We start from the raw sequence: 19,689 nt of genomic DNA on the forward strand, positions 1-19,689 counted from the left end.
ATGTCACATAGAGGAGGGAGAAAGGTTGTTTTCTGATGCTCCAGAGAAGCGGACACGGAGCAATGGTTCCAAATTACAAGAAAGAAGATTCCACCTAAACATTAGGAAGAACTTCCTGACAGTAAGAGCTGTTCGACAGTGGAATTTGCTGCCAAGGAGTGTGGTGGAGTCTCCTTCTTTGGAGGTCTTTAAGCAGAGGCTTGACAACCATATGTCAGGAGTGCTCTGATGGTGTTTCCTGCTTGGCAGGGGGTTGGACTCGATGGCCCTTGTGGTCTCTTCCAACTCTATGATTCTATGATATTGTGGTATGCACTTGCAGCCTTCCTATAAAATACAGTCTGGAGGGACCCAGACTTCCTCATGCAGTTGCTTATTTATTTATTGACATTATCCCTAGTTTCATAAAGACAAAGCACTAGGTGGCTCTAAATTAGAGGCAAGATTTTACATTGAGTTTTGCATGAGCTCACATACCACTTTGCCCTGGGCAAACTGCAGGGAGAGCATGGAGGCCCTCTACCCCCCCCCCCGTCCCAACATTTCACTTCCTTTCTGTCCTGGAGCGCTTTGCTTAGTTCTGTTATTTATTACATTTATATCCCACCTTTCCTCCAAGGAGCAAAAAGTGGCGTACTTGCTTTTCCCTCTACCCATTTTATCATCACAACCAACCCTGTGAGGTATGTTAGACTGAGATACAGTGACTGGCCCAAGGTGAGGACTAGAACCCTGATTTCCCAGGCCCTAGTCCAACATTATAACCACATCTTCACATTAGTTCTCATTATACAACCCTTAAGTGAATAAGATGTGTAAGGACCACTATGTACAAAGTTACAAGGAAAGCCATGTGACCACCTGAAATTACCATACATCTGAACTTGAAACTGAGAGTGTTTTGTTCAAATAAGATTTATGAGGACAAGTGGGCCTGAGAGAGAGATTAAGGTTGCAATCCTATGAACGTGTATTTGACAGAAAGTCCCTTCTAAAAAGGCATACAAAGGATTGCATTCAAGCTTTTTTTTCTTAGCTGAAGTATTAGCACCAGTATTCAACATTTCAATACAGTGGTACCTCGGGTTACAGACGCTTCAGGTTACAGACTCCACTAACCCAGAAATAGTACCTCGGGTTAAGAACTTTGCTTCAGGATGAGAACAGAAATCACGTGGCGGTGACGCAGCAGCAGCGGGAGGCCCCATTAGCTAAAGTGGTACCTCAGGTTAAGAACAGTTTCAGGTTAAGAACGGACCTCCAGAACGAATTAAGTTCTTAACCCGAGGTACCACTTTATTAGTTTCATTGCATGACACTGCTGTTTGGGAAATTGCTGTAACTTTATTTTTTGTATTCTGAATTGTATTGTGTCCAGTACTGCATCTGCATGCTAAAAGATGTAAATTTGCTTTGCTTCAGTGGTTGCCTGTTTCTTGTTACTTTTACAGTAATTAACATGTGCTATAAAACACGGTAAGAAAAAAAAACCCTAAAAACAAACACATTTTACATTTTAGCTTTAAACAACCTCAAAAACAGCACCTTCAGTCTTTGAGGAAAATTGACCCCCCCCCCTTTTCACTCCCTAGAAACAAAAAATAGCATCCCTGAACCCATACCTAAAAATCCATAAAATTCAAATAGATTTCCTTTCTGAAACAAGAATCTCTTGGCAGCAGAAACTGACATATATATATTTAAAAAAACAGAAGAGGGCAATATTTGCCTGCTTTAAGTGAGCACCTGGGGATAAACTTGGCACCCGGATACTGCAAAACAGAACTGAAAGGTAAACCTATGACCTCATTGCATCCAGGCCCAATTTAATCAACTACAGGGTATATACATTAGTAAAAATAAACCTCTTCAATAAAAACCAGTTGCAAAAATCCAACTCTCTCGACTGCTCAGCCTGGACAATTAGTGGTCTACAATAATCAAGGCCAGGAATATCTCTAAAGCATCTGAAACTTAATTGCCCTCTAATACTAACAGTAGTCCACAATCAATGCAAGCTGAATTCTTTGGATTTAACCTGACTGAGTCCCAGTTACACAATGGGATTAAGAAATCCAAGTATTTTGTCTTAAATAAATGCATTATGAATCAGGCTGTTAAACTGAGTTGGCCACAGTCCAGGGAACCCTGTGAATAACTCTGGTTGCCCAGTGGGGGCTTTGGTCTTGTGTTTCTCCAGCAGCTGCTCCCAATACTGCATAGCAAACACTTTCCGAAACTCAGGGGAGCTTTAAAAGAAATTTGTGGTTGATGATTTTTGGTTTCTCGAAACAAATCAGAAGTCTGCTGGGAGCGCCCAAAGTAATTCTTGTGAGTGCCAAAACAGACTTGACATGGGAAATCCATGATTGGCTCTTTCCCCTCTCCTTAATCTTTCTTTACAAGCAGCTCTTTGGGGCGAGGACTAGATTTAGGCAATGGTACTAGATGAAGGGGGGGGTTAACCTCCCCCTGCCACTTTGTGCCGCAGTAGAAATGGCTTCCCCTGAAGCTGTTCTTTCAGCCTTACTTGGGAAGTGGGGGACAAGTTACATTGATGGTACATAGGTGGGCAAAATCCACAGTATTTACAAAGGAAAACACTTTGGAGGGGGGATCAGTCCTGAAAAAAACATTTGGTCCTTCATTTTGTTTACTTAAGGAAGTATTACAGTTGAAAAAGTCTCTGTTTTTCATTCTCTTATAGGCTACGGTCTGTTTGTCCTGGCTAGCTGGTACATCATATAGGTGGTGCCAATATTTATGTATACCACAAGTTAAAAAGGTATTTAGGTTGAATGTTAGGCTTTATTTTTCTTATCCTTCTCTGTGCATGCTCAAGTAACTGTGTCTTCTGTTCTTTTGTAGCTGTCAACTATGCTTTCTGCATAAATTGTTTGAAATAGTCAAGGTCTGTCACACAGATCTTTACTTAACTTGGTTGTCTGAGGTTTGCATACACATGACACTTTACTTCTAGAATCAGTGGAAACTGAGTACCTTGTTGTTGTTTTTTTACATAGTTCACACACAGTCCAGATCTATATATTTTTCTGCCTCAGAAAAGCCCTTCTTGGGAAACTGGTTTCATTTTGAAAACAAAAGCTCACTGCAGATGTGTGTCCACTTGAAAACAGATGTAGGTGGTCCCAGAAATGCAGAGGTGTATCTACACTTGTCCAATGATGCTTTGGGGGGTGTATACAAAGATCACAATCACCATTTCTTTCTTCATTCATGTGGGGTATGTGCAGGGAATAATCAAGGGGAGGATTTTTCAGGTAACCACACCGACTCTTCTGGATGGCAGGATCTAGAATCAATCTAGATTGAAAGTAACATGTTGAGGATGATCATGAACAATTCTAGAGAGAAAATCTATATTATTATTATTTTGCTAGAAATGGGTTAGTGTGTACACAGCCTGAGTGTCATAGTTTAAAGTTCTGAATAATAGGAGATATCCAACATCATGTGAGACCAGCTTGTGCAATGGGGCTGTTGGGAGTTGGGAGTCCGACAATTTCTGGAGGGCTTCAGGTTCCCAATCCCTCCTCTAAAAGAAAACAATGTATTCATCTTTATTAACTACAGCACAAAACAAACATATCCTTTAGAACAAGGAATGTGAACCTGTAGCACTCCAGCTTCAGCTACCAAGGTCAGTGGCCAAGGATGATGGGAATTGTAGTCCAGCAACAACTGGAGGGCTCTGCGTTCCTTATTTGTGATTTGACCCACTTCAAGAGATGACCTGAAGACTTGTAAAGACATCAACAATTTATTGTAAATTTGGCAAATGTCCGATTGAAATGTTATAACCCCATCAAACACTCAAATACATTTTCAGATGAGTATATATACTGTGAATAGGTGTGTGTGTCCATCTGAACTTATTCTATAGTCATGGCATAAATAAAGGGCTTGGCTCCAGAATGCCCTTGCAGCTGAGATCTGCTTGGTCTCTTCTCTAAGCTCCTTTAGACAGGAGCTGAAAAGGTAGCTTGTAATCGACCAATTAAAAACTTCTCTGCAAAATTAGATGGTTGCTGGCTAAGTAGTTCATTTTGTTTTCTACTACAGCTTTTCATTTACTAGCAATGAGAAACTTATGGGCTACATTTTTGACCCAACACAATCTTAACTGCCAAGGTGATTGTTTTAATCTAAATGATTATGAGAACTGTATGTTTTAAGAACTTACTCTTAGATAGGATTGTTTGCTTTTTGTGAGTTTCATTGTAATGGTCATTGGTTGCACACAATAAAAATATTCCTAACTGATTAAAACTAACTTAGGGTTTTGTTTTGTTTTTAAAGTTGGTTTGTATTTTCTGCTTTTAATTTTTAATTGTTTCAAAATGCACTTGCATGATATTTTTTAATGAGGGCTGCTCTGAGTGCAATTGTAGAACAGGCTATAAATACAGTCGTGTCTTGGAAGTCAAATGGAATCTGTTTTGGAAGTCTGTTTGACTTCCAAAACCAAAGCACGACTTTTGATTGGCTTCAGGAAGCTCCTTCAGCCAATTGGAAGCTGTGGAAGCCCCATGGATGTTCAGCTTCCAAAAGCAGGTTCAAAAACCGGAACAGTCACTTCTGGGTTTTGATAGTTCGGGAGCCAAAATGTTTTAGAACTAGGCTGCTTGACTTCCAAGGTACGACTGTAATTACTTTTGTCAGTTTGATCGGCTACAAGGTATACGCTACTATACTGCTTTCAGATCAAAATTATTGTCCATTCTATTCTTATTTAAAAACATATTGGGGTGCTTCTGATGACCTGTTTATTATTTATCCTGATTTGTTTGTGGGGAGATTTGACGACAGGGGCTATTTAATGAGCATTCATATTGATTTGTTTGCAGGGAGGTTAGATAATGTTGTATCAAGCATTATTCCACACTTTCCATTGCATTTCACCATCACTTTCCTTGTTGCAAAGTCCCATCTGAATTTGCTGATATGTGACTGAATTCCACCCCAAAATAGTGATAGTCTGGAAGCATCCTTTACTGGCTACTTCTTAATTGGAAGGCTTTTTGGTATGAAGTTTCTGTTGTTTTCCCCGCTTTCCTTGGACAGTAGGGGGCAATCTGCACCCATTACTTTAAAACTTCGTACTTCCTCTGAGTACTTGGGATCAACTTGGGGAAAAGAGAGGCCAAGAGAGATAGTCAAAATCTTTGACTGTGCAACTCACATACCTTTTCTGCTGTAGAATTATGTCTGCTTATAGATGAGCATATATACATGCAAGGATAAGAAGCAGGATCACTTATTAAAATACTAAGGATTGTACTCTAATTCACAACCAAATCCCACTGAAGAAAGTGCAACTTTTTCTGAGTAAAAGTATGTAAGTAATAAGTATTCAATTTTTTCCAGGAGTAGTGGTTACTGGGCACAATAGCATTTATTGATGAGATGGAAAGCCAACGTCAATGCTATTCTGTACAGTCATAAATATTATTCTAGAACTGAACACATTGAAAAATTTACATAGTAGCCAAAACAACAACAACAGGATTGACACACAGCAAAATGCCAGCACACCTGTAAAAAATCCTGCTCACATAACGTGTTTTTGTGTGTCCACAGTTGGACAACTTGCAATTTCTTACTGGATTTTCTTCTCTTATTAGATTATCTGCAGATCAGAAAATCTGAATTTAGCAGGGTGAGGAGGATGTTGTGTGGATGCCACAAAAAAGATGCACAAGCAGCTTCATATCTAAATTAAGCTCCCGTGTGGATGAGTCCTTCGTACTTTTAAATGGACAGGGAGAAAGGGTGGGGGGCAATGAGAATTTTGAAGAAAAGAATTAGGACTGATGTCAGAAGCTCCTTTTCTTTGTCAGTGAAAATTAGGTAAGCTGTTTCATTTTGCTTTTTCTTATAATTAATGGATTTATTACATGCTTTCTTATTCCTTTGCTTTCTCTAACAACCATCCTGTCAGTGATGAGAACATGTTGCTCAAAGCTTTAAAGCCAAGTAGGGATAAGAACATTCCAAAGCTATCTCACTAGCTATCACTCCACACTGCCCTTTCCTTTGCTGCTTCTGGCAATATGAAAGAGAGCAAGAGATAACCTGCTGGAAGTTATTCAGATAGGTTAACTAGGTGGTAAACTTGATACACAGAGTATACAAACTTGATTTACACCATACAGATGTTATGCTGCCAAGATTTGGGGATCTTGTATATAGTAACCATAGAAATGAGGGGGCAAACCATTAAAAAAAAAGTTTGGAAAACTGTAACGTTAGATGTTCCAACTCGGCTTTCATTCAAACTGAAGCTGCCAATGACGTCTATTGAGGTTGCTTAACTTTCCGCTATAAGACCATTTCCAGTTCCTCATATCTTTGCCCAATTATAACCATCAATGCAAAAGCTGTGCAGTCACCAGTGTTTCCCTTGGGCTGATTTTTTAAAAAGAAAAAGTTGCAGTCATAATGGGAATGATGGGCCCGAGGCACAAAATGCATGCATGTGTGTTTTTGTTTTTTAAAAAAACCCAAGCCTAGTTCTTCCTACGTTTTCATTGAGAAATTCCAGCACCTCTGTGTTTTGGAGCAAGGACTTGAAATTTGGCAACAGACAGGTCTCACTTTGGTGTTACGCAAGAGCCTTGCTTTTGTCGGCCTCAGGAAAATCTGCCCACATTTGGCCAAATTGGAAGCCTCCAAAACATTGCAGCTTATGCATGCTTAGCAGAGACTTTTAAGAACTTGGCAGAAGAGATTGCCAAGTTGTCTGCACTCTGAGCGAGCCAGCAATCGGATGGGAAGTCTGAGGGAAATCCACACAGAGGTGTGTTTCCTGACCGCCAGGGGGTGCTGCAGTGCCAACAAGCAGGGAGTATCTTGCTGTTTGCAGGATTCCTTCTGCTGGCTGTGAAGGGTAGAATCCAGGGCTTTTTTCCCCTAGAAAAAGAGGTGCTGGAACTTGATCTTTTTTTTAGGGGGAGCACCCACCCAAAGTTGTAAGCCATTGTGTCTCTTTCCTCAGCGATATCATACTACTGAACTGCTTTATCAGATGGCTGTAAAAACTGTTGAGATGTAAAGTGCTTGAGACACACCCTATAAATTCTAGGTACTGTTGTTATTAGGCTAAGATGGCTGAAACTGTCTTATCCAAATTGTATCCTAGACAGTGTCAGCTAAAATCTGACTGGCAGCAATGCGAAGAAGAGGTTTGTGTAGGCAGATCACATCATGATGAAAAACTGTCCCTTTTTTAATGGCTGTTTCCAGTTGAAATAAGTGCTTGGTTGCCAATGGCGTATTGCCATTGTCCTATTCTAATGTTGGTTTCATCACAACTGACCGATTCCCAATTAACTTAGGACTGACTGCAGCAACTCCTTTGCCAAAATGTCTCTATGGAGGTTGGTTACCATTCTCGTTGTATATCAGGGATGGGGAGCCTGTGACCCTCCTATAGATTACAACTCCCATCTTTTTGGCCACGCTGCCTGGGGGTGAGTCCCACAACACCTTGGAGGGCGGGTCACAAGTTCTCCATCTCTATTGTTCATTATAAATGAAGATGGTATCCAGTGGAGTGGGTGGTCTCTAGGAATTCAACATCTTGTCTGGTATGTATAATTATTTCCAAGAAAGGTTAAAACACATGGGTAACAATAAATAGATTAATAAAGGCATTGTCTTATTTCTTTGGCCACAGTAGGAATACATGATCTTTTGATATGCTTAGTTGATAGGATCAATGAGAAGAATGCAAGATTAAGGAAAAAGCAATGGTCACTATATAGATTAAGGTTCTAAAACCACCACAGATCAGAGACTACTTCCCCACTTAGCCCTTTCATTAGATTTTTTATGGAACATCCATACATCTTTTATTAGCTCACTGCATTTCAGTATTTTCTGTTGTCAGTTCATGGATGGCCGGGGGGAGGATGACATGTGGCAGTTTTTAAAAAAATGAGCTTCTGTACTTTTCATTAAAATTTTCTGTTTGCAAGTTCTACCTGTTTTATGGCTTCCTGTTGATTGAAGATAGGCAATTAGCACTAAATTTCCTTTTACTTCTTCCATTTCAGGAGTTTAGAAGGCAACAAGAGTTACTAAAATACTTCCCCTCCCAATCTTTAATTGAATTAGTATTTTGCATATATGGAAGCAAAAAAATGATGGCGTAAGTAATTAATGCTTCTCACTCCATACAGAAACAGAACTTGGCTACTGAAGGGTCATTTATTACCAAACTTCAGAAAGTCATGGAACAACCAAAACCTTCAAACAGGAAACCTGAATTGCAAAACTCTTAATACTTATCTGAGAAGTTCCATCAGACTCAATGGGGCTTCTGAGCATAGGGTTGCACTTATAATTAATGTTGCTGGGAACCTTTAATTCTAAGTAAACATTATAGCAAGATCTTGGCCATGGAGAAGGGCACTGCTGGATAATATAATCCTTGTGTAGAACTGCTAATTTAATTCTGCTGCCTTCCAATTAACTATGGAAAAGCAATGCCTTGGCAGCATTCTAGTATGGAAGCAACCCTGGGATACAAAAGGGAATTCTTGATTCCCATCACACTGAGAAACCCATTGAAAAATTGCCTATATGTTAATTTCCATGATTAATTTGGCATTTGTTTAGGTCGGATGAATCCATGTAGTGGATTTAACAGTCACGCATGTGTTCCCCATCCAACTTTCTTCACACTTACTGTGCTGTTGCTCAGTCCACTTTGGGGAGTTTTTGCAATGGCATAATAAAATGAGCGGCTGCAAGCAACATGTACAGTATTCTGAAGAAATCTCATGGCTGCTTCACCACAGTCTCATCATGCCATTGGCTCAAGCAGCTCACCTTGCTGCAATGCCTGTCCAAGGGCTTGGGGCTTTCCAAGGCCTGCGCCTCGGAACCTGCTGTGCCAGACAGTGAGCTGGGATACGTGCCCTGTGTTCTACCGATGAGCTATGGCTTCTTTGGAGGAATGAACCTAGAGTGGGATTAAAATTCACCTTTCAAAGAACTGAAATACTGTTTTGGGGCCAAACCAATAACAGTTGTGAATCCCCATGATATCATTTAAAAATCTTCTTCTGAAATAGGTTTGCCAGCTCAGACCTTCAATGGCAATGGCAGAGATTTGGTGCAATTTACCTCTGTCTCTTTGTCAATATATACTAAGATGACGCCAGGTGTAAACAGGTGTGCCTAAGAACAAGTGGAGTCCAAAGAAGGGCACTCACACCATTTTGATCAGGCACACAAGCCTGTCATCAAGATCCAAGGAGTTTCCTTTAGAAGTGTTTTGTGGCTGGTGCTGATAGGCTAGTATCTATGTTATCACCAAGAAACAACCGCCTTTCATGAGAGCAGATTTTAATTGATTTATTTTAAGCACCAAGTAAATTTTTAATTGCATAACTGTACAAGTTGTTCTTTAAAACATAAAAAGGACATGGGGGGGGGGGAGAAAGAGGAGGACATGAAGCCTAAATCAGTACTGGAAAAGGAAGCAAACACATCCTAAATTGCAAGATGAATGTGGAAGTAAGCCTGGCAGGAGATAAAAACGCACCCGCCCACTCCTGTTTTGAGGTGTGTCTGCACACACCTAGTTTTCGTTATGTAATTTCATGCTAGCTTTTCCATGATGTAGTTAGTTCATTCCACATCAATATTGTACTCAGAGCAAATACTTTTTGTTGCAGGAGCTGAGGCTGTTAGCTTTTAAGAACACCTGCCTTGTTTGTATGCAAAAACGGAACTTGCCTTGGCCACAGTTGACATGAAAGACTAGTCAAATTATCTTGCTAGGTGCATAACCCACATAACTGCGAAGTTTTGTGATGACTAACTGTTTGTTCCCCACTGATGCGTAACTCAGGGCTCACAGATGCTTTATATGTTAAGACGTGCAAGGTTCCAAGCAAGTTATCAACAATTTGCTCACAACTTGTTCACAGGAATCCTTGGGCACACAAATGTACATACAGTGGTACCTCTGTTTACGAACTTAATCTGTTCTGGAAGTCCGTTCTTAAACCAAAACCATTTCCCTAATGAGGCCTCCCACCGCCAGTGCCCTTCCACCGTTCGGATTCCGTTCGTAGACCGAGGTAAAGTTTGCAAACCGAGACACTATTTCTGGTTTTGCAGAGTTCGTAAACCAACTCTTTCTTAAACAGGACTGTTCTTAAACTGAGGTACTACTGTATAGAAAGCTACAAAGGAGGGTCTGCAAAATGGGACACAAGAATGTTAAAGGTTGTGCATCTGTGTATGCAAGTAGTGAGGAAACTCTTGCCCTTCTCTCCGCAGGCTTCCTGCATAAATCCCGAAGACATTTGCTCCACTGTTTGAGAACCTAGGGTGTAGTAAGGGAATTCCAAGTGCTGAACACAAGACAACGCTGTGTAACAACCACTACTAATCAGGGCATGAATCTTAAGGAGGGGACCCCAAATTAAAGGAGCATTTTCATCATTATAGTGTATTAGCTAATCAAGATGAGATGTTGTGAAGATAGATGACACTTGTTGATAAAGGAAGGAGTGATGTAGGACACCCTGTGGGGGAATGAGTAATTCTCTAGTTAGGGCAGCATTTAACGGTTGCTGTAAACAGAGCCAGGGGCTATAAAATGAGTGATGAGAGTAACACTGAAATAGGGAAGTTACCAACATGGAGTGAACAACTACTGACAAAACCCCTTTCTCCTCAAATAGTCTTTGGTTTAAAAAACAAAACAAAATGCAGCAGCCTAAGGTTTTTGTTTTTTAAAAGGCTTACCTAAATCTGCTTCAGATGGGATACATGAAAACGAAGGCACTTTTGTGCATATGTTATGAAAATTATTGTCACATTACCTGTGTTTCCCCCAGATTCCTTTCAGCTTAAGAACACAAAAAGAGCCCTGCTGGATCAGGCCCAATGCCCATTTAAGCCAGCATCCTGTTCTCACAGAAGAGGGTAAGCAGCAGTAGCTGAAAAGGGAAATTGGCAAGCAGGTCAGAGTTAAAGGGGTTTTCAGAACTTGTTCAGAGATTGCAGAGGTACCAATGAAGAGATTTTAACGGACAAGATGGGGATGCATGGCTAGTTGTGTTTTAAGATGCTTTAAGATAATCCTGTAACTGACCCCCTGCCTCTTATAAGAATGGGAACTAGCCAAAAGTCCAGCATCCTGTTCTCACAGTGGCCAACCATATGCCCACGGGAAGTCCACAAGCAGGACTTAAGTAGAACAGTACTTTCCTCATTGGTGCTCCCCAGAAACAGGTATTTCAAAGCAATACTGCTTCTAATACTGAAAGCAGTACACAGCCATCAAAGCTAGAAGCCATTGATAGCTTTAGCCTTCATGAGTTTGTCCATCTAAATTGGTGTCCATCACTACATCTCATGGGAGCAAATTTCGTAGATTTAACTAAGACGGATTTTATTTTGTCCTTCCTGAATCTTCGAATATTCAGCTTTAGCAGATGTCCCTGAGTTATAGTATTATGAGTTAGAAAAACATTTTCTAATCCATCTTAAACTACTACTCAACTTTAAAAAAACAACAGCACAAAATGAAACACTGTACACAATCTTATTTTTAGTCCACAAAGCTTAGGCCATTTGTTAGTCCCAAAAGTGCCACAAGACTCTTATTTGTTTTTGCTGCAAGAGACCAATGTAGATATATCTCTCTGAAATGTCTTATCTTAACCTGAAACATATTATTGTTGTATTTGGGTGACAGGAGAAATCTCACTGAAAACAAAGGTTTTCACTCTCAGCCGTAAAGAAACTCCCCAAACTTCCATCGCTTTGATAATATTTACATGGAGTAATAATGTTGCTACAGAAAGGCCAATAACATTTACATGTAACTCTCACATAAGCACCTAATGCTGCTTTCCATCTGTATAGCACATTGTCTTTCCAGACTCCCAATTTAGGACCTAAACACCCTTAAGCCAGAAAAAAACAACACATTTTGGGCCTGCCATGGGGCAGGGAATGAGGAGTATGTAGGGCCAAACACATCATTATTCTATGGCTTGCAGACACTGATGAGATGCTACTACTGTGCCTCAGGTCCCACTCCGCAATGGAGCATGCCGTTCCCCCTCTGGTTCATTTAACATTGAGTGCCATAGCTCAGTGGCATAGCACATGGTTTGCATACGAAAGGCCCCATGTTCAATCCCTGGTTATCTCCAGGTACGGCTGGGAGAGACTCCTGCATGAAATCCCGGAGACCAACTGTTGGTCTGTGTTGACAGTACTGAACTGAATGAGCCAGCGGTCTGACTTTGTATAAGGCAGCTTCCTATGATCCTAGTGCTCACTGTGTGTTACAAGTAAAAGTCTTAATGCCATGACAAAGGTATATTATCTTGTTGTTTCTTGTTAGCATTCACTGTATTGATTTTACTTGTGGCTGTAGGTAGAGCAAAGCTCCCAGCATATCACAAATGTGACCAATGGTGGTTCGTGTCCAGGATTGCCAAAAGAACATGAAATGATAAGTCTGTGGAGCACCCAACCCCATTAATCACTTTGGAATGTCAGCTTATAAAATCCCATGACGTCATTTCCCTGTCACAGAGTCAACTCCTTTGCCAATCCCTTTAGTGGATGGATAGGAAACAGGTAAGAGGGGAACCTCGAGCGAGAGGGTTATGAACTTGAAAAGAGCAGCTGTGGGAAGACAGCACAGGCATGTGGTGGAGCGGGAGCAAGGAATGAATGAGAGGCAAGAGGGGAAGGGCTGGAAGAGAAGAGAGCAGCATCTTTCTGTGACATCAGCATATATTTATAGCATGGAGAATAGAACCAGCAGCCATTGCTAGGGTTTGCAGCAACCTTCGCCAACCTGGAGCTCCCCAGACATTTCAGACTAAAACTCCCATCAGCCACAGCCTGTGTGTGCTGGAGAGCATCAGGCACAGGTTGATGGGAGTTGTAGTCCAAAACATCCGGAGGGCACCAGGTTGGGGAAGGCTGGTTTACAGCTAGGATTTCAGCCTGATGCCTGTGGGATCTTCCTAGTGATATCACTGCAGGCTGACGGAAGAGCCAGAAATGTTATATGATTCTCCTGTCCCACTGCCCTTATTTAAACCTTTGCCAAAACAACAACAAACCACTCAATAAGAATAGCTATTGGGGAAGTGCGGGGGGGGGGGGGGGGAGAGGCTGGGAAGGAGCTCAATCAAACATTGGCAGTGGGAGGTTTGGCTAGTGCTGGCGCCTCTAGAGATTGGGGGAAGGACTCACCCCTCTCTGGTGAGCTCAAAACCACCCACAGTGCTTCCTGTGATGCAGCAGGGTAGGGGAAGGGAGGTGAGAGAGGCAGGGCTGCCAATGGCAGAGCTAGGCAGCCTGCCAGGACTTTGTGAACCAGGTGGTACCCTATGCTTCCATGCCAGGGGTTGGGCTAAGTGTCAAGCAAGGACACGACCCGCAGAGGCTGACTTCTTCATGAGAAGGCCAGAGAAGAAGAAGCCTTCAAAACTTCCAAAACTCTTAACAGTCCATGGAAGAATCTCTGGTCTGCCAGGAGTGATCAGAAGGGTGGCTGTGGGGCTGAGGGACTTTCTGCTGCTCCCTGGAAGGACTTCTCAAAAGGCCAGAGCACCCGCCTGACATATGGAGAATGTGGGTTCAAATCTTCACTCTGACACGTCCCTGGCAGATTTGGGCAAGTCCCTTTCTGACCTACATCTCAATCTGAAATGAGGATATCTCAATTCTCTGGTTAGGAGGCAAAGTGCATTCCATGGCACGAAGTACCAATACTTCAGGAAAATGGCTGAAGAGATTTTAAACATGGGCAGCAGGAAGGAATAGAAAGGAGTTCACGAAAGCGCTGAAGACAGCAGGATGCAAGATGGCAGGATGCTTGGTGGTTATTTAATGGAGACTGAAAAGAGAAGAAAGCCTTTAACTGATCACCTCCTCATTAAAGGGGTGCTTGGACATGCAAACTGGAGTCGGCCACAATTCATTGCTGCGGGAGGAAAGAGAGTCGGAACTGCTTTTGGTGGCATTTACAAGAGTACCACAAAAGCAACGTTAGGTACTTCTGAGTTCTAAAAACCGTACTTTGATTTCTGTACAATTAATATGCATTTTAAGAAATAGACTACCTAATGCCCCAGGAGATCCCATTCAGTGATGTCATGTGCAGGTATCCCAGAATTCCTCTTAACTCTACTTCCTAGAGGGCAATTAAGCTATAATTTCTGCAGTTGTCAAGAGGCACCCTGGAAAGGGGGGAAAGAAAGTTTTATTTCCACAATATTCCTGCAGATGTAAGGAACAAAAATTATGGTATTAAAAGTAGGATCTGTACTCTTCCTACTGCTGCGTTCAAAGTGTGAATAGTACAGGAGTTAGGAAGCATTAAGCACAGCAAATGGCTGGTTAAAGTAACTGTGTGAATGTGGTCCAGGAATGCTGAGGAGATGGAAGACTGCCTGAGGCAAAGGCAAAGAGCGAACAGAATTTATATGTATCTGGCTGTCAGATCCAAGCTGGATCAATTTAGCAGACCTAACGAGACATTCACAAGATCACTTAATGCAGAAAGGCAAAGCGTTAAAGCACTTTATCTTTATTCAAGCTTGTTTTTCAAATCTTTTAAGAGTTGCCACATGAAGCAATCTTGATCAGTCTTTTTAATGGCTGGGATAATAAAAAACAACAAGCAAGGATGGTATTTACTCCACATTAATTAGCAAGGGAGCATATATCAGCTAAAGAGCACACTGACAATGCTGCAGGAGTAGTCCTTTTGTCAAGGCATATAACCATCTACATAACATAGAGAGGCTTCTACGGTTAGGGTTTACGTGCCTGCTTCCTAACGTCGTCCCCCCCCCAAATATTATCTAAAGTAGACTTTTCACACATGCACACTTGTTGCAATGAAATGAATAAGCTGAAATGGAACCGTGGGCATTTCTGCAACTCCCCAAGAGGGTGAAATTTAAAAGTTCTATTTGAGATGACAACAGAGAACTGCAGGAGCAAAAAAAGCATCACTCTCCTGCTTCCTGTCTGTCTATTCCCCCAGTTTTATAACATCTGAAGCAGCTCTGGCTTCAGGGAAACATCTGTGTTCCAGCCAGAACCCTAAAAATCTCACTTTTAAAAAAGTATGTTTTGAGACCTCACAGTTGTAGAACGACACTTAAAAGGTGAAGGCAGAATCTGTTGTAAAACCAGGGTAATCTGTGGGTGGGTTAAAGTGGCCAGGAAGTGGAGCTTCATTCTGTATAACTCCTCAAACTCCAGCCAATGCTCCCCCACATTCTCAGTGTCCTGTATATGTCATTCCTCACCAATAGTTCTGAAAAAGAAAACTTAGGAGAACAAAGCTCACAAAATATACACTAATATGTATTTCCCAACCACACAATTAGGGTTAGGTTGCTTTTTTGAAGTACAATTCCTGGAACACTTGAATATACATCTTTTGGCAGAGGAGAAATTTGTATTATTTTAAGCCTTAAGAAGGAAGCTGCCTGTGAGAAGCAAGTATTTTTTTGGAGAGCAAAAGGGGCTCCCCTTGTCTTTTGGCTTCCACAATGGTTAGAATTAGTACCTACAGTCAAATGTGTTAGGGCTCATCCACACTTGCCCTTGTTCCACTGCTCCCCCCCCCCCCCGAATAAAACCCTCTCTTTATCACCGAATCAGAGTAAATGTCAATTAGGTTTCCCAAGGACTGATATTTGCTCTAATTCAGCTGTAAATTTCCCAGGGAAAGCAAAGGGGCAAGCGGTAAACTGCTCAGACCCATGCCGTGCCTAGAAAGCACGAGACAAGCAGAAAACCACTCAGACCCAGGATAAGCAAAATGTGGATGAGCCCTTAGTCTTGTAAGGCAAAATAATGTGCACTTTGGGTCAGCTGTAGTTACCAAACAGGTCTGGCTGTTAATCTGGAATGCAAATCTCTTAAGGTACGTGTGCCCTTTCTCCTATTTGGAGTGGCTCTGCCCCAGGTTCTGATGTACCAAATTACCACTCACATAACCCATAACGACCCAAAGGATGCAAATTGTCTTCACAAGTTTTGTAAACTGGTCGTATGACACAGCTGCTGCTCTTTCAGTCTGTAAATTCCCACTGTGTGCTTTGGGCATGCGTCTCATCTACATTTCTGGACCCAACTACTGCTTATTCAGGACGGGAAGCTGATGAACTGTGATCTAGATCAAGGTCTCTATTCCACCATGTTTTATGGAATGTGAAAAAACTATATTGTAAAAGTAGGGTTGGGGGACCTATGGCCCTCCAGATGCTGCTGGACTCCAACTCCCACCAGCCCCAGCCAGCATGGCCAATGGCCAAGGATGATGAGAGTTGTAGTCCAGCAACATCTGAAGGACCACAGGGTCTCCCAGCCCTGTTGTAAAGGAATATGCTTGTATGTACTGGGAAACAAGCATGTTGTGAACCCCTTCACTATTAATTTTCAAACCTTTTTTGAAATTTCCTTGGCTGCTACTGCATATTAGCAGTTTCACGGCACGTGGTCAGTTCTAGCTAAGACTGGCAGTCACAATTTGTTTTACAGGATCCTTCTGATTTCAAGGGCTGGCTGTTGCTCTAGAGCATTTTTAATACAGGAGGACAAAGCACAGGTCACATATTTTTCACACGTCCTTGGCACATGATGGGTGTCTTTTACGCTCCAAGCTTCCCAAATGCCCCTTTGTAAATAAAAATAAAAATAAAATAAAATCTGGAAGTTCAAGGTTCAGAGTTTATCTGCTAGAAAAGAATTTTATCTTCAAATAGAAGCATCTCTTCTTTAACTCAAGAACCAAAAACTCACAACTTGGGATATGCCTTTCTGGGTCCCACACTGCACCTTCCCTCATACAACCCTCAAAGCCCATTTCAACTAATTTTGCACTCTTTTGCAGCAAGCTCAAGAAAACACAGCATGGAACAAGGACTAGGCAGCGATGTGCCTGAAAACTTCTACGCATTTTACAAACATGTAAACTTCTGTCTAGACAAAAAGAAAAGGCAGCGCTTTATGCAGGACTCAGTTTCTTGTAAATATATAAATTGGACTGCTGCTGCTTACCTTAGATTTATTTATTCTGTACACAAAAGAAATATCAGTTCACCTTGGCCTTATTGGAGGTACATAAATCTCCAATGACTAAGAAATAAATGGGTGTGTGAAACAGTTAAGTGAATAGTTACTTTAAATAAAGAATGGAAAGCCCATGAATTCGCAGCTTAAAACATTTTATAAGACTTAAAATGCTGAGTGGTTCAAACTCGGACTACATTTGAGAAAAATGCTAAATTTCACCTTTTGGAGGCACAAGGCTCTTGGAGGGCTGGAAATGCTAAAATTAGTTGTGTCTGTGAGTGCCTTTGTTTTTACACAAAGCACTGCGCGAAAGCCTGCAAGGGGAAAAAAGGAATACGTCCCCCAACCCCTCTTTCCTAAAGTTCAAAGCCCTATAATAGTTTTTCCATGTAAATAACGAGTCAGGTTTTAACAATGAAAAAACATATATATTCACGAACGCAATTAATTTTGGATGAAGTGATTGGATTTCCTTGTACAGCACAAAGCCCTTCTTTCCCTTGCTTTTCTTGTTTGCAAAATATGTAAATATTTAGTAATGTGAATAAACAAGCTTTGGTTCCTTTTTTCCTTCATTTTTGCTATATACCTGACATGCCAGCTTTAATAACATTTGATAGTTTATTTTAAATGTGAAGTTTATTTCCAAAGTCCTCATCTAGTTAGAAAGACTCCCATCAGCAAAGTCAGTCCTAATCAAAGGAAGGGTAATTGAAAATAAACAATTTCTTAGCCATTTAAATTCAAAGAGAGAATTTATTTTGTCAGATAACTTTTTTAAGCAACACGGGGTGGGGGAAAATACATTTCAACGCAGCTCAAAAGCCCCAACAAAAAACAACCTCTACACCGATCCCAGAGCTCAGCAACTGGGTAGCAGAAGGGACGGAATGCAAACACCCAAACTAATGCAGTGGAGGTTTGCTGGATCAGAACCACTTATGCTGACAATTTGCTAATGGAGATGTTGCATCTGCAAGGTCTGCAGAACTGGGGCCTGTCAAAAAAATTGCTTGCTTGCATGGTTACATGTGTGCAAACCCTGATGAATGGGGCATATCAGTGTTATACTAAGTGGACAAATATGAACAACCAAGCCAGTGCTCAGAACTGGTGGGGTGGGGAAAGCTATGCTAAGTTGTAAGGGTTCTATGAGAGATGCAACACTATCTTTCATTAAGTAGGGTGCTGCTATCACTTCAGTATTAACATTTCCATTCCCATACATATCACTTGCATGGCTATTTTTAAAGGAATACTTCCTCTGTAGCAAACCTAATGCCCCCCTTCAAACAACCCCCTGAATGCTTTTGCAGCCCCCCCTGTTTCCTCATTAGAGCCCCTTTCCAATGAGTCCATCCAGCGTAAGGGAGGTTGCCCCTAAAGTTGGAAAGCAGAGTGCTGAGTCACAAGCCTTGTGTTGAAATAGGACTGACAAGTCTTTTGCTGATTAATGAATTAGGATCAGAACCTATATATGTATATATTACACACAAAGGAACGGAAGGAAGAACACTGGGATGAATGAGAGACAAATGTGTATGATTTATTTTTTTTCTGGGCGAAGAGAAAGAGACAAAAGGCCCCCTTACCAATGCCCTTGACTGCCTGCCTGCTGAGCAAACTATCTCTCGGTACTCACTCCTACATCAGCCTTTCATGACATCTGTCGCCTGGAGGTTTAGTCACCTGCTGGTGACTAAACGCCACCACTCCGATTGTGAGAATGGGACAAGCATCCGACAACAACCCACTGGCAAGCCATTGTGTTTTGTTTCCTGCAAAAGGGCAGTGGGAAGGCAGCCGCCGGCCCCAGTTGCTTGGCACTTGGCTGGGGCGCGGATGTCAAAAAGCCTGCCGCAGACCGGGCCAAAAGTCTGGGCCAAGGAGATTCTTAGACAGGCAAGTACTGCAGGGAGTCAGAACGGGAAGCATGAGGAAAGGCGAAAGAAGTGGAGAAAGAGAATGGGTCAGTTTCTCCCGTCTATCCCCACCCCTTCCCCCCCATCTTCCTCCCCCCCACACATCTCCCTCCACCTCCCTTTTCCAAATCTGGCATTTCAGCCGAGACAGGGTGGCTTCACACACTCACCTCGCCTTGTCTCTTTGTAGGGGAGAGGAGCCAATCTGCGGTGCCTCTCCTCCTCCCCCCATGCCCCCCCCACATACTCCCACCCTCTGGGACTGGGCTTTGCTTTGTGGTTAAAGCTTTACACGTCAGAAAGGAGGAAAGGGGGGGGGGTAGAAGGGAAGGTTTCGTGAATATCTTCACCAAATTAAAAAACAACAACAAACCACACACACACAAAAAAACCAAACCCACAACCAAACCCTAGTGAGTGGGATTGGCAAATGGGATTATTAATCCTGGCCCAGAATAAAGGAGGCAGCAGACTCCATGCAGACCCCTCGGCGAAAGGAAGCATCCAGCCACACACCTACCTTCAAGGGCTGCGCCGGACTGGGGCTTTAACCAGATGGAGTTCAGAGCAGGTAGGAGTCCCGGGTACCTTTCTGCAGGCCTCCCCTCCTGCGCAGGGAAGCCAGCCCACCTCTCCCCACTGAGAACCTCAACTGAGC

At 42.1% G+C, this 19,689-nt stretch overlaps 2 protein-coding genes across 5 annotated transcripts in view; one reads left to right on the forward strand and one right to left on the reverse strand.

The window, feature by feature from the left end:
• Window positions 1-19,689, reverse strand: part of LOC310745150 (uncharacterized protein) — a 36,678-nt gene that overhangs the window by 2,532 nt on the left and 14,457 nt on the right. Inside the window, exons 4-5 of one of the 4 annotated variants that reach the window (XM_083577265.1) lie at window positions 10,866-10,982; window positions 305-3,324 (exon numbers count right to left, since the gene is read on the reverse strand). The exons of 1 other annotated variant lie outside the window; for it this stretch is intronic. In XM_083577265.1, coding sequence (XP_083433391.1) covers window positions 3,042-3,324; window positions 10,866-10,982 — 400 coding nt within the window. In that variant the 3' untranslated portion in view covers window positions 305-3,041. Of the gene's footprint in view, window positions 1-304; window positions 3,325-9,458; window positions 10,983-19,689 lie in introns of those variants that run through there. 2 more of the 4 variants (XR_014539989.1, XR_014539990.1) reach the window with 2 other exon arrangements.
• CLCF1 (cardiotrophin like cytokine factor 1) overlaps window positions 19,254-19,689 on the forward strand; it is a 51,149-nt gene continuing 50,713 nt past the window's right edge. Inside the window, exon 1 of the mRNA XM_083576509.1 lies at window positions 19,254-19,602. Within this exon, the coding sequence (XP_083432635.1) occupies window positions 19,587-19,602 (16 nt within the window). The 5' untranslated portion in view covers window positions 19,254-19,586. The remainder of the gene's footprint in view (window positions 19,603-19,689) is intronic.

Source organism: Podarcis filfolensis (assembly GCF_964270895.1).
Source record: "Podarcis filfolensis genome assembly, chromosome: 1".
NCBI classification, from domain to species: Eukaryota; Metazoa; Chordata; class Lepidosauria; order Squamata; family Lacertidae; genus Podarcis; species Podarcis filfolensis.